The 15,693-nt window shown below is 43.1% G+C and overlaps 1 protein-coding gene across 1 annotated transcript in view; it reads right to left on the bottom strand.

The window, feature by feature from the left end:
• Nucleotides 1-200: 200 nt before the first annotated feature.
• Nucleotides 201-15,693, bottom strand: part of RETREG3 (reticulophagy regulator family member 3) — a 22,266-nt gene continuing 6,773 nt past the window's right edge. Inside the window, exons 2-9 of the mRNA XM_025917632.2 lie at nt 8,680-8,786; nt 6,884-6,914; nt 5,821-5,947; nt 5,075-5,159; nt 4,128-4,265; nt 3,045-3,127; nt 2,297-2,429; nt 201-1,894 (exon numbers count right to left, since the gene is read on the bottom strand). Of these exons, the coding sequence (XP_025773417.1) occupies nt 1,437-1,894; nt 2,297-2,429; nt 3,045-3,127; nt 4,128-4,265; nt 5,075-5,159; nt 5,821-5,947; nt 6,884-6,914; nt 8,680-8,786 (1,162 nt within the window). The 3' untranslated portion in view covers nt 201-1,436. The remainder of the gene's footprint in view (nt 1,895-2,296; nt 2,430-3,044; nt 3,128-4,127; nt 4,266-5,074; nt 5,160-5,820; nt 5,948-6,883; nt 6,915-8,679; nt 8,787-15,693) is intronic.

The following is a 15,693-nucleotide window of genomic DNA, read 5'->3' on the forward strand; positions in this document are numbered from 1 at the left end:
AGGAGGTGTCCAAAGTCTGAGAACCCTGAAGTGGGGAGATGCCATTACCCCAAATCTTCACACACAAGTGACTATGAAACAGGCACCTAGCTCTTCTCCCTTCTCACTCTTAATTTTCACTCCCGGCCTCTACCTTGTCCATCAACCAAGAGCAAACATGTTAGCACACTCCCACCTGCAGCACATGAAAATGGGCTCTGTCCAACATCCCTTGCCCAGGTATGGGAGTGTTGGGGGAGTGGTCCCTGAGGATCAGCAAAGGGTTAATGCAGAGGGCAAAAGGACAGAAGAGTTTGGCCTGAGCTCTGATTGGGGAAGCAGAGAGAGGCTGTAGTCTGGCACAGGTCTAGAATTGCCATTTTTAGTCTTTCTCTAGCATGACAGTAGAACAGATACCCCTTAGAGGGGTTTCTGACTACAGACACATTCTTGCTAACTGGGCTCATCCTTAAAAGAGGCCCTGCCAAGTGGGAAGCAACTGAAAATAAAACTATTAAAGGAACTGAATCAGGAGTAAGAAGAGCTGGTGCAAGAAGAGCTGGTGGCTCCTGGGGTGAATGCCAATGAGCCATTTGTAAAGTGCTACTTTGACACCCCCCCATGCAATTATTGCTTCTCCAAAGGAGGAGCAGGGGAAGGAACGGGAACATGGAAATGGATATGGTATGGTATTGCTTTGCTCGTTGCTCAGGCTGATGGTCAAATGGAGCCAGGGGTTAGCAGCACCAAAAATAACCAGGCAGCTTCAGAAGATTCCATGAGACCATGAGATATAGAGGCACCCGCCCTCTCAGCCAGCTGACCCCACAGCCCAAGGTAATGTTGAAGAGGCCGACCCTCACATCATGTTCACATTTCCTAAATTTCACAAGCACTACTTTGGAGCACTGGAGGTTAAGCCTCAAGAAATGAGGATGGGCTGGGGCAGAGGGAGCAGGCCTGCTCTGCAGAACCAAAAAATTTGCTTAGAAAAAGACAAATCAAATCATGGCTTAGCAAAAGAGGATGGCAATGTAACTCTTCCAGCTGCTGCCTGACTTGGAGCTCCAGGGAGGAGATGGAGGGAGGAAGGAAGGAAAGGGTGGCTTCTATCACTGAGGGCCCCCGAGCACCCATACCTAGAAGCAAACAGCAGCACCCCCTCAAAGGGGAACCAATACCCCTGATTACTTTGTTCCCCAAAAGTACCATTCTGATGGAGAAGCCTCCCCTGGGGGAGCACTCTCACTGCAGTGATTGAGCTCAGAAATGGGCGTCCAGCTGGTAGCCGGGGAGCGAGTATCCTCTCTCAGCAGGCCTGAGCTTCAGCCAGGCCACCAAGCATACATATAGAATTCAGTGGATGGGACCTGGGTTCTTCCCTTGCCCCTTCACCTTAAGTGGGATAGGGAGAAAAAAAACCTAAACCACAGTGACCCCCAAAAGGAGTCTCTGTCTCAGTGGCTCCTGGAACTGGCAGGGTCCAGCTGATTCAGCTCTGACTGGTCCAGAAGTTCAAAGTCATCCCCCTCAGCATCAGTGTCCAGGTCTGAACTAGGGGCCCGAAGGAAGCCTCTTGTTGCTCTCCGGGGAGGTGGGCCAGAAGGGCCTGGCTGGGAGGCCCCTGACAGGGCCAGGTGAATCATGCCCTGGGAGACCAGGCTGGCAAGGTTGCTGGTGAGGTTGGATCCTGCAGGCAGGGCACCAAGCAGGAGCTCCGGCAGTACAGCCTCGTCCTGGCTGGCAGGAGGGTTCTGGAGCTCCTCAGCTCCTGGTGGGGAACGGTACATCAAGCTGGGCATCCCAATGCTGGTATCGTCCTCATCATCCAGGCCAGCAGGATCCACATTAATGGAAGGGAAGTCTGGAAGGTCTCTGGCAAAGGATTCTTCTGGATCACTGTGACCATCTAGGTCTGGGAGAACAGAGGGGTGTCTGAGACATGGCAACAACCTGGCACTCCTGTGCCCCAGCCCCACAAAGTCAGCCCCATGTAACCCGATTTTTCTACCCTGTATTTCTACCCTATAGCACTGGTTGGCCTTTCCCCTCCACTTACAGACTGCTATGATCTCTACTGACCAAAGGACTCCCTCCCCTTCCTCCAGTATGCTCCATATGAGCCTAGAAACCTGAGGCTACTAAGGGAGGATTTCAAGGAGAGCAGCAGTACCATTCTGGCTGTAGCCATATGCCAAAGCTGTTCTGCCACCTGATCCACACCTCAGAGAGGAGGGGGCAGTATCCCCTTCTGCCCAGGGAAGCTAAGTGGCAACAGTCAGAGTCATTATCAACTTGGGTCCAAGGTTCCCCTCACCTTCAGAGCCTTCTGTTAGAGGTGTCTGGCCCCGTGAAAGATTGAATGTGCCATTGTCTGTACAGGAGACCTCAGCATCCGAGTGCTCGGAGTCTGTGATGGCCAATTCCCTGGCAACAGTAGAATCATCCAGCTTAGGAAAGAAAAGACCAACAAGCCTGAAGAGAGAATGCCATTAGGAAAAGGTGTAGTTCCCCAGTTATAGCTCTACTAATTAGCCAGCCCTAAAGGCTACCCTAAAGCCAGCAGTGCAATCAGGTACAATAGGGACTTCAGGCAATATCTTTACCCCTTTTAGGCTGCTCCCCCAAGGAAAACACCCTTATTTATCAATCTTGAGCATAAGAAGGAAAGTAGTGTGGGGAGTCAACCAGCCACTTACTCTTAAGCAAATAACTGATCCAGAGATAACTTTTCACAGGTGGCCAGGAAGATACATTGCCCAACACAAGGTGGGCTGGGCTGTTTAAAAGATGATCACGCCAGTTCCAGAAGTTCTGCCATGATGGTAGGGGTTAAAAGGAGACACGGAAGAGGGTGTGCTGGTCACCAGGCTCAAACTAGGATCTATGCACACAGTCCCAATAGAACACTAGCTTCTCTCCTCACTGTTCTTTGGGGCAAGGGGAGGGTGGGGCCTTGAAGCACCCATAATGAACTTGAAAACCTAGTCACTGCCTAAACATGAGCTGCCATACAGTTAAAGGGGGCTAACTGGCCAGTGGTGCGCCTTCCACACCCAAGATACCTGAGGACAGAAAGCAGCAAGCTCCTCTTCGCTGTCACTGTGGTTGTCCATTGCACGCTCTGGGTGTAGAGCTCTGCGGCGCACTATGTGGAAAGAGCAGAAGGCCTTGATGCCTTCCCTTAAGGGGAAACCCCCACCCGCCCTGGACTTCAAAGACATAAAATCAGAACAGAACAGAATGAATCCTCTGAATATATCCTGAAGCCCCCATCACAATGCCTGAGGGTGGGGGTTGCTGAGGCTAAGTAACAAGGTAAGCTGATAACTGGGGAGAGAAAGATCTCTCTTCCATTGCCTCTCCTCCACCAGCCCCTCCACACTTTTGTTCTGATCAGATGATCAACAAGTCACAGGATCAGCTAGGGGCAGACAGGATGTCAAGGCGGAAAGTGGAGGCTGTCATAGGGCAAAGGGAGATGCTCCACCTTGGTTAAATTAGGCTTTTGAGGACTGATACTATTTAGCTGGCTGTGCCAGGGCGTGTTGGGCCTTGATGACCTTGTGTGTGCAGGGCTCTCTGAAGGCTAGGGCTTAATGAAATATCTAACCTGACCAGCCCACAGGAGGGAGGAAAAAGTTCACGGAACTGTCATTCATGTGTTGGAGGATCTTGGATCTTCTGGCTTCTCAGGCAGCATGAATCACCTTTGGAAAGCAGCTTTCAGTAGTAAAAAGAGGCCTGGCTTAGAGGTTGCCATTTACTAACTGTGAAGTTCAATTTCTTTTCTCAAGGTTGTCAAGGTTAAATAAGACATGTATGCAGAGCTGCCAGCACAGTGCTCGGGCACAAGGAAAGTACTTCCTAAAAAGCAGCAAACACTAGGGATATCTTCGCTGTCTGACTTTTATTCAATTTGGAAGAGCTTTCCCCAGATTTGTTTAAAATGGGAGTGTCCGGAATTCTAAGTGGGAAAATTGGGAAGCCTGCACAGACTTCCCGGAATAAAATATTACTTTTACCTACCACCGCCCCCTACACACCAACCACACCTCACTCACTTCTCCAACCTCTGCGGACTCACAGGCTTCTCCTTGTCTTCCCCAAATTGCCCAAGTGGAAAGAAGCCTCCCTTTGACACTTACATTGTCTCTCTCTCTGCTTCGACATCATGTAGCCACGGACACTGAAATCTAGCCGCTGCAGAGCTGGCTTCAGCCGTACATATGCTCGATCCCACAGTCGGTGGTACACAGCAAGGGGCCACATCATGACAGTGACAACTGAGAGAAGGAGTGGGAAACAGCGGCAAGGTGGAGAAGGGGCTGTACGAAACAGTCCTTACTGTCATTCTGTCACTGTGCCCTCTGGACACTCAGTGGGAAATGGTTCTGTTTCATTCTGCTGGTCATCCATCTTTACCTGGCTCCCCCACTACATGAGGGGGTTTTGGGGGGCAGAGACTTCTGCAGCCACCTACGTGGCTGTGCACAGCAGAGTGTGCTGCCGATACATTAAGAACAGAACCAGGCAGTGTGGTCACATGCATACAGGTGTCACTGAGCCATACAAAAGGCTAACTGGTAACAATGCCTCAGAAACTAGACAACAAATCATGTGAGCTTCTGGCCACAACCATAACTACTCAGTTCTTCCAGCCCCACACAGGGTTCAGGCCAACAGGAAGTAACTAAATTTAAAAAACTGTGCTCCAGAAGAAAAAAAAGTGCTCCAGAACAAGCAGAATCTAGTAGAGAAACCTCTAAGAATTGTGTTCTGCTATTACACAGTATTCGGACTCTAAAAATTTCCTCCTAAATAGGAACAGTCTTTATAGTTGGTAATACAACATAGGTTAGTGAACCCTCAATGATTTCTAAAGCTGACTTAGTAAGAAAAGTACTTTATGTGTGGGGAGCCTGTTATAGATAAGAAGAAAGATACTTTCATGACACCAAACAGGTTATGAAAATATAAAAAGATCATTTCCTGGAGAACCAAAATATAAAAGTCCTCTTTCTAGACCTAGAGTTAGCTGTGGCTGGAAAAGCTAGCAGGGTAAGCTCAGGGGAAGGTTATGTGCTATACTTACGTATTAAGTAGGACAGCAAGAGCCCAGGGATGTAGCGGCCCAAAACGGCCAAAAAGGTCAGTATCCCACAGCTCAGCAAGCAGAACTGGAGGAGTCAGGAAACAGTATTAAGTTTCTGTTACATGGAGGGAGACTGAGGTGGGGACAGGGGATAGGTGGAGATGTGATTAAAATGATTCTTTATGACCTATGAGTGGGCATGTCAGAATCACAGCTGTGTCTAGCCACTGTTGCATCCCACAGTGATTACATCTGGGATGGAAAGGAGGATGTCCATTCTATTCAAACTCCTTTTCCGTGGCTAACCCAACAGGGCTGCACCTTTCCTGCTAGGAAATTGGTCTGCATGGGCTTAGCCAAAAATTCTCTCTGAAAGCAAGTGTTGGTGGTGGGGTTTTTTTAATTAAAAAAAAAAAAAAAAAAGGTAAAAAATTAAAAAACCCAACAACCTACCATATGTTTACTATGACACAAAACGCACACAAGCAAGCTTTCTTTGCCATCTTGGGGCTCAATCTAAGGAAGATGGCTCAATCTAAGAGGCAAGCACCCAAAGAAGGAATCGTCAAGCTCTTCCCCTAGTCCTAGTGGCTGGTCAGAAACCCCTTCCTACAACTTCCCTTTGTCTCCACAATCATCGGGGTCTTTCCTCTCTTGAATGAGGATATGCCATCACAGGACTGTCTCAGTTTAGCATGAACGGAACTGAGAAGCCAGAAATGAAAGTGAAATGGGAAGAGTCTTACCTTGCCTGGGTTTTGCTTTTTGAAAAGCAAAAGATTCCTTATGAAAATGGTCCCACTAACCCAGACTTCAGCTACGTGGTGGCAGAGCTCGGGCACGCTGAGCAACCGAGGGTGCACAAAGCCCCAGCTATAGGAGAGAGAAGCGGGAGCTGTGAAAGGAGGGTGTTGAGGGATTCCCCCCTCCGCCCCATCTTGCTGTGTAGGCAGCCGATGCTTCTAGGTTTCAATTGGAGCTGGGGAGTGGCTAGTCCTAGGTGCTCTGGAAGTGAAGTGGGACTTTCTTCTTGTCTCACAGGTTGAAACTTGAATTTAGAGACTAGGAGGGCACGCTTGTTCCGACAGCTCCACCCTGTGAGCAAGTGGCCCAATCCACGTGTATAAACCTGCCACCAGCTCCAAGGCCCTTTGTGCTTAGAAACATCTTCCCTGCACTTGGACCATTGCAATTCACTGTAATTGCAATTCAGGGATAAAAGTAAAGCACAGTCTGACACTGCTGCTGCTGAGGGGAGGCAATGGTGCATGTGTCCATCAGAGAGAAAACAAACAAAGCAAAAGCAAAATAAACCATAGCAGAGGAAATTCCTTGGATCAAACGTATGGGATGAATGAACTGAGAAATGAAAGCAGGAGCTGTAAGACATAAGAGGAATCTTTGGCTTGCTGATGCCTGGAACCAATGTGTTTTCTGACCAGGAACTTTAAAAAGCCACAGGTCACAGAAAACACTAAATGACCTGGTATAAAAGCCAGGAGACAAATGAAGTAAGTTGCCTCGAAGTTTTCACAGTAGGGCTAAAAAATGCAGCTAATTTCCTGGCATGTTAGATTACGGGGCACTACAACACTTCTTTTTCAAAACTTTTCTTAATAGAAGAGGACACTAGCCATCTCAACATATTGCTGCCTGAATTTTAGATTTGTTAAAATGATTATGCGGAACAGACTAGGTTCTCAGCTTATACTCTGTATCCATAACATGGGGTTAACAACATGGAACCAGAATATTACAACAAGAGAATCAATCAGAGCAACGAAAAGGGATTTAATTAGTGTTCCATACCTCTCATTGTCTAATGCGTCGGGTCTTGGCACTACAATATTAAAACAAACACCAGCATTAGTTGGTAGGGAAAACTAAACATAAAAATGTTAGGCTGTTGGTCTGACAGCTCAAGTTTTAATAGGTTTGAGGAAAAGAAAATGCTAACAGCCAATAAAAAGGAGACACTATGTTACACTGACAGAGTTAGGGAACTGCAGACACGGGGATGATGGCTGATGCCTGCTCATTTCTCCAGTGGGCGGGTGAGGGGATCCAAATGGAGCATCAGGACCCCTTCTACTTTCTACAACTGAGAGTCAAGGTGCACATGAAAAATGACCCGTCCCACCCCTTAAGTGCGTCTTGGTTGTTCATACATATCAAGGTGCACCAGGTTACTGAGGCGGGTTATATTTACTCCAACCCTAAAATCTGTCTTTTCTCTTTAAAAAGAGACCTATTAACTATAGTGAACGATGTCAAGTCTTTTGACATTCACCAGCCATAAAACAGGTGAATGAACTACATGACTCCTTAAAGTCTCTGCAAAATAGGATGGGAATGTATTTAAAAGCTGTATACTTTGGTGTAAATATCCTGCCAACACTTCAAAATTAACATGTCCAAAACCTACATCAATTTTCCTCGCTCTCAACCCCCACCCCAACGGACTCCCCTGCCTGCTGCTACTGTATACGCTGACCATAACCCCATTCTCCTATTCTCCTGGCTTTGAACTCCCACAGCTGGCTTTTATCCCTTAATTCTTCTAACCCCCTATTTACCAGTCTTAATGTGTCTTCCTACTTCTCAGCTCTTGAAGCCACCCATCAATTGTTTCCATGAATACTTCTCTGACTACTTCTCACACATACTGCCATAGTTTCCTATCAGGTCTCTCTCCTTCCTCATTTTCTTCTCTGTGAGCTTGCAAAATGCTATCAAATTAAGCTTTAATATCACTTCAGCATATAAGCTTTAATAAAACAATGTTAAATGACCACCCACTAGCTATAGGATAAAGTCTAAACTTCTAGGCCTAACTCAAAAGCCTTGTAAAATCTAATCTCAACATGTTTTCAGTTTTATTTCCTAGTACTCCTTTCAATGACCTCTTCATTAGGGTGAAAGTGACCAATTCCCTGCTCTCAGAGATGCTTTGCAGCTTCTGGTTTCTCAGACTAATCAAGCTACTGGCCCCTCTAGAAACAGACTTTTATATTCAACTGTTCAAATCTCTTGCTTCATTCAAGGCCTGAGCCAGGGCCAAAATACATAATAAACATACCGATCACATACTGCACCGTGACATATTTGGTACTGTGTTACAACTGTCATTTCATTTGTCTTCTGTTTATGTATGTACAATCTTTGAGAAAAGGAATCATGTCTTAGAGTACTATATATAAGTCACAACACTTAGCTTACTGCTTTATAAATAAACAAGTTAAAAGAAATCCCTGAGAGGCAAACTGATACCGCCTCAGTAAAGATGTAGTATGCAATGAGAAACTTTTTTTTTTTTTTTTTTTAACTTGAGGACTACTTACTCCTCAGACCAATAATGAAGGCTAGAACATCTCAGGTGGTGGGTACAGGTCTCCTGAGCTTAGTAACAATGGGAAGGGTGGAGCACAGCTCCACCAAACTAAAGAAGGAGCACCAGCCATTCAAGTGTCTCCTAAAGCAAATAATTCAGGCATCAAAAGGTATTCCCAGTTCTATATACTCCCCCATAAACCCCCCAAAATAAGGTAAAAATTAAATGAAAGATCATTTCCAGTTCAGATTGTTCTAAATGCTATCGAACTCACCTTTTATTTCAGGCCAGATTTTGTTCTTCCATTGATCTATACACACAATGATCATTGAGCTGAACGCGAGTAAAAATACAAGACGAAGGGATGTCAGTGCAAAGAACCTATAGAGAAGGAAAAACAAGATTATTATCTAATTAAGCTACTTTCAGAAAGGACCATATGTATACTTCAGAATCTAGTAAATAGACTTAAATCCTAGTTATATAGCTTGGGAAAATCACTTAAACTTTCTGAACATCAGCTATTTTACCTATGTGGCAGAGGTAATAATTTGCTTCTGTAAAGGCAGAGGACTAAGTCAAATAACCTCTTAAAGCTCCTTCCAACTTATAAGTCTGTGATTCCGTTAATTTCAGGGAGAAGAAATTCATTCCTGATAACAAGTTATTATAAGGATGAAAGCAAACACCTTTCTACCAGATTAGACCCTAGTGTAGGGCAACAAACTGATAGAGATGTATTAAGAAGCATATAATTCAATTAGATATTCTTTTACAGACGGAGGAACTGAGGCCCAAAAAAGTAAAATGATTTGGTCAAGGTCACACAGAAAGTTAGCAATGAAGCTACATCTCAAGAGCCAGTTCTTCAAAATTAACACTAATACTTCTTAAACATTTCCTTAAAATTGAAGAGAGAACACTTCTTGATTGATTTCATGAGACCACATTACTCTAATACCAAAGCCAAAGACACTGCAAGAAAACTACAGACCGAGATCTCTTATGAATATACATGCAAAAATCCTCAATAAAATACTAGCAAACTGAATTTGGCAGCATATTAAAAAGATTACATACCATAACCAATTCCTTAGATTTATTTCAGGAATACAAGGGTGGTTCAACACATAAAAATCAATAAATATAATATATCATATTAACAGGATGAAGGAAAAGTTCTTTCTTATTTGAAGGAATCAACCACAAATAGATATTTATGAAAAATTTGGGAAATCTTAACACCTACAGCACACCTGAAGATATTAAGGAATTGTTAATTTTTTAGATGTCATAACATTATGGAAAATAGGTTTTTACAGAGTCCCTATTTCTTAAAGATACATACTAAAATATTTATGAACACAATGATGTGATATCTGGGATTTATGTCAAAATAATATAGGTTGGCAAGGAAAAGGGTGTAAAAGAAGAACCAAGATTCACCATGCACTGATAAATGCTAACATTTAAAATCTTTCAGAGGCGCCTGGGTGGCTCAGTCAGTTAAGTGTCTGACTTCAGCTCACATCATGATCTCATGGCTCTTGAGTTCGAGCCCCGCGTCAGGCGGTGCTGACAGCTCAGATCCTGGAACCTGCTTTGGATTCTGTGTCTCCGTGTCTCTCCCCCCCCCACCGCTCTCTGCCCCTCCCCTGCTCACACACTCTCTCTCTCTCTCAAAAATAAACACTAAAAATTTTTTTTAATCTTTCATAAGATATTTAATAAAAAAAATTAGTTCTAGGAGTGTTTCTATACCCCAGCATAAGGCCTCTAAAGCAGTGCCTTTCAGTGTCTGTAGTCCAGTGCTGGCCCACAAACTGATTTTGGCAGTCTGTGAGGAAGTAAGTACAAAATTTAAAGTAAGCATTTACAGGGGCACCTGGGTGGCTCAGTTGGTTGAGCGTCCGACTTCGGCCAGGTCATAATCTCATGATTCATGGGTTCAAGCCCCACATTGGGCTCTGTGCTAACAGCTCAGAGGCGGGTGCTGGGAGCTGGGAGCCAGCTTCAGATTCTGTGTCTCCCTTGCTTTCTGCCCCTCCCCCACTCATGCTCTGTCTCTCTCTCTCTCTCTCTCTCTCTCTCTCTCAAAAAATGAATAAACATTAAAAAAAATTTTTTTAATAAAGTAAGCATTTAGAAATTTTTATAGAAGTTTGACCAAGTAATTTGGAATCTAAGAATACCTTTGGGTTTATATTTTCTGTCCCTTTTTTAAACTTAATTTTTCTAGTAACTGATTTGTATTGTACTTTACAAAAGTAATGATTTGCCACACATCAGGGAAGACACCACCACTAGCCCTCACCACAGATGGTTTGAGAAACCATTCAGTTTCTTTTTTTTTTTTTTTTTAATTTTTAAGTTTATTTAGTTCTCTGAGAGAGAGACAGAGAGAGAGAGAGAGAGAGAGAGAGCGCATGGGTGGGGGAGACGCAGAGAGTGAGAGAGGGAGACACAGAATCTGAAGCAGGCTCCAGGCTCGGAGCTGTCAGCACAGAGCCCGACGCGGGGCTCAAACTCACAGACCATGAGATCACGACCTGAGCCGAAGTCAGATGCTCAACCGACTGAGCCACCCAGGCGCCCCTAAACCATTCAGTTTCAAGAGGGAAGCTGAATGCATTGGAGAGATGGTTCGGCAGGGCAGTAAGACATGGCTTTTAAAGTCAGACTGGTTGGAGTCCAATTCTCTCAACACCCGCTTAATCCTGTGACCTTGAATAAACAAGCTTAACCTCTTTAAGCCTTGGTTTCTTCATCTGTATGTAGTGGTAACAATAACAAAACATGGAGGATTCTTTGTAGGTAATAGAAACAACATACTTAATTGCCTATAAAAATACCATACTTGATCTTGCTAAAAAGAAAAAAACACAAGGCACCAAAGACATGCCAAACACATTGCTCTATTCAATTTTACAATGTAGCAGTGTTATTAGCTTTATAACAACTGATCAAACAAGGGTTAGGATGACCAAGGTTTGGTTATAAATGAGCTCTTTTCTTCTCAACTCAACACAAGACCTCATGACTTGACATAATCACAGGATATTAAGAATATAATCCTTATATTTAAAGAAAAAAATAGCTTTATCTTGTGTGTATCTATGAATACCTATACATACGCAGGGACTGGCAGAGGAACTTTTTGTCTCTAGACATTTTTGTACTTGTATTCAACAAATGTGAATCCACGTTACGTACTTTTTAAAACTATACAAATAATGAAGGATGGGAGGAACCAAGAACTGAAAAATCCAGACACCAATGATAACCTATTCCGATTTTTCTACCCCACCACTTAAAGGACACTGTAATTATATATGAGATTAAAGAATGAAAGCAGCTTAACAAAAATAAGCCTCTGGAGCTGCCCCAGGTCATTAAACTTTTCTCCAAAGCCAGTTCATCACCCCGGCAAGCAAAGTTAACAAGGCCAAGGATAAGGGCTCTAGAACTTCTTGCTCCCCAGTCTTGCTGCTTCTATATGCCAGCATAGGAGGAAATGGCATGACCACTATTTTCTCCAGAGTTCTTGAAAGGGCTCCCTGGGAAGGCAATTTTCAGACTGTCTACAATCTCCACTTCCCAGATCATAATTACTAACACAAATATAAATTGCGGTAGGGATAGGATATTAAGCTCTCCTAAGGCAGGCCGGTTTTCCAAAAATGATGGCAGTAAAAATACTGTTTCTCCAAGACCTGAACTATTTTAGTAGCCTGTTATAGTGCCCACCTATGCTTCAACTCAATCCAACAAACGTGTACTGAATGCCCATTTTATGTGGAGGCCTTGAGGTAAGCAGCCCAGTTACAGAAAACAGTAAGACATGGACCTTACTCTCAAATGTATTTATGTGTCTATGTGTGCTTGTAATATGACAAGATAACAGTAACAAAGAAGAGGACATTTAAGCTGGGATTTAAAAGATAACTGGTAAAGGGGTGCATAGGTGGCTCAGTCAGTTAAGCATCCGACTTCTGCTCAGGTCATAATCTCATGGCTTGTGAGTTCGATCCCCCTGTCAGGCTCTGTGCTGACAGCTCAGAGCCTGAAGCCTGCTTGGGATTCTGTCTCTGTCTCTCTCTGCCCCTCCCCAGCTCACACTCTGTCTCTGTCTCTATCTCTCTCTCACATATAAATAAACATTAAAAAAAATTTTTTTAAGATAATTGGTAAGAATGGGGTACCTAGCTGGCTCACTTGGTGGAGTGTGTGACTCTTGATCTCAGGTTGTGTGTTGGAGCCCCACACTGGGTGTAGCGATTACTTAAAAAATAAAATATTTAAAGAAAAAAAAGGTAAGTGGTAAAAAAACAGGGCAAAAGGATGTGGGGAAGGAAAGGACATTCAGATAGGGACAACAGCCAGCTGGCATGACATATTTAAGGAACAACAAGCTGTTTCATATAACTGAAACACATAGAATACAAGGAGGGGATGAATATGGGGAGACAGGCAGAAGTCAGATCATGAAGAGCCTTTTATGACAAGCATATTGATTTTATCCTGTAGATAAAGGTGAAACAGTAACGAGTTTTACAAAAAGTTTTTTATTTTTTGGGTCATGAAGGCTAAAACTGTGAACATCTTTTTTTTCCCCCTTAATTTTTTTAATGTTTATTTATGAGAGAAGGGAGGTGAGGCAGAGAGAGAGAGGGAGAGAGAAAATCCCAAGCAAGCTCTGCACTGTCAGCACAGAGCCCATGAGATCACGACCTGACCCAACATCAAGAGTCGGATGCTTAACTGACTGAACCACCCAGGCACCCCAAACATCTTTCTCCACAAGATTAATCCTGACCCATAAATTAATTTCAGGACCAGATTTATCTTTTTCTTGAATAAGCCAATGTAGGAACTCAGAAAAAGAAAAGTTTTTCCGTGTGGTATAAATAAAATAACATTTCTTGGGAAAATAGTTTCTTCCATACAGATAAAAACTTAATTAATAGGATATATCACCTCAATATACTGCAGTTGACCCCTCCAAGGTAATAGATAATTAGCATCCATGTTCTCTTAGAAGTCTGACCGTCAAACATACAGTATGGATAAGTGTGTGCTTTTTTCCTTCCAGGCCTCAACACTAAATCCCTCAACAAAAAAGGAATATCAATCTCAGATCAGTGTGCTTTGTTTGAAAAGAGTTGAGAAAAGAGTAAGACATGGACCATGTGAAAAGAGGTCACATTAATGCTTATCATTTTACAGATGTAACCCGGAAGCACACCTGTAAGACAACTCTGCAACCATGTGCAAAGACAAAACATAATTGAAGAAAGTATTTTTGAGATCAGTACAGATAAAGGATGGATGAAAAATATGGAGGACTCTCCTGGAATAGTTTAGTCCTGCAATGTCTTTTCATGCACGCCAAAAACTTCACAGGCAGACATAACAGTGTACAAGTTTGATACAACATGTGAAACATTTCTTAGCAACTATAATCAGCATGAGAACTTCCCAACTTAGCAAAAACAACTGCAAATGAAGTCAATTCTGAATATTCACATGTAAATTATTCAATTTGGGGATTGCCCACAGCCCATTACTCCTTGTATCCACTGTGGACTCACAATTTATTCTTTCTTAATGATATGTTTTTTTCTTTTTCATAAAAGCAACCATGTTTATTGGAGGAAATTTAGAAAATGTGATAGTTATAGAAGAAATTAATAAACACGAGGGGCATCTGGGTGACTCTGTTGGTTAAGCGTCCAACTTCGTCTCAGGTCATGATCTCACGACTAGTGAATTCGAGCCCGTGTCCGGCTCTGTGCTGACAGCTCAGAGCCTGGAGCCTGCTTCAGATTGTGTCTCCCCCGCTCTCTGCCCCTCCCTCACTCACGCTCTCTCTCTGTCTCTGTCTCTCTCAAAAATGAATAAGTGGGTGCCTGGGTGGCTCAGCCGATTAAGCATCCGACTTTGGCCTAGGTTGCAAGTTCATGCCCCGCATCAGGATCTGTGCTGACAGCGCAGAGACTAGAGCCTGCTTCAGATTCTGTGTCTCCCTCTCTCTCTGCCCCTCTCCAGCTCATGCTCTGTCTCTGTCTCTCAAAAATAAATGTTAAAAAATTTAAAAAAATTTTTAAATAAACATTTATACATACACACACACACACACATATGATGAAGTTAGTACACCATCTATGAAAGTCTTACCAAAAAAAAAAAATTTCTTGAACCGGAATCTGATCAATCCTCTAGATCCAACTACCAACTTACAGGAAATACAGAGCACAAGGGGAATATGCATAGGGATACAATAAGTAAAATCCACTCTGCTGCTTTCTTCAACAAATTACAGAGGAAGAAAGATTGAAAGGGAACAAAGAGTAAAAGACATGTAAAAAACAGATCAATCACAATATGTGGACTTCATTTGGATCCTAACCAAGTTTAAAAAATAATAATATTTCTTTTTTTTTAAGTTCAAGCCCAAATGTGGGGCTTGAACTGACCACCCTGAGATCAAGAGTCACATGTTCTATGGACTGAGCCAGATAATTTCCCCTAAACACAAGTAATATTTGAAAAAATTGGAAGTTTGAACATTGATTAGAATCATTAACTTTCTACATATGATAATGGCACTGGTATTTTTTAAAGTATTTTTCAGAGATTTTTCACATTCTGAAATCCTTAAGAGATTACATTATAAGACACCTGGGATTGCCTCAAAACAACAAAGGAAGAGGTGAAAAAGAACTGAGGTACAGAAGACACAAAACTGGTCATGAATTGAAAAACTAAAAAAAAAATTTAACATTTATTCATTTTTGAGATTGAGAGAGGAAGAGCATGAGCAGGGCGGGGACAGAGAGAGAGACACAGAATCTGAAGCAGGCTCCAGGCTCTGAGCTGTCAGCAGACCATGAGAACTCACAGACCATGAGATCATGACCTGAACTGAATTCGGACTCCCAACCAACTGAGCCACCCAGGTGCCCCAAAAAATTTTAAAACTGAGTAGGTAGTAGTACATAATATTATTCTACTTATGCATGTTTAAATTTTTCCATAACAAAGTTTTTTAAAATGACCCGTTATCCACATACATGCCCTAAAATGTGAAGAGGTTATTTTCTTCCATTTATTTTTATTTTCTTTTCTTTTAATGTTTATTTATTTTTGAGAGAGAGAGAAGCAGAGTGCGAGTGGGGAAGGAGCAGAGAGAGAGGGAGACACAGAATCTGAAACAGGCTCCAGGCTCTGAGCTGTCAGCACAGAGCTGGATGCGAGGTTCAAACCTGTGAACTGTGAGATCATGACC

Source organism: Puma concolor, chromosome E1 (genome assembly GCF_028749965.1).
Source record: "Puma concolor isolate L17-30 chromosome E1, mPumCon1.1.hap2, whole genome shotgun sequence".
Taxonomy (NCBI): Eukaryota; Metazoa; Chordata; class Mammalia; order Carnivora; family Felidae; genus Puma; species Puma concolor.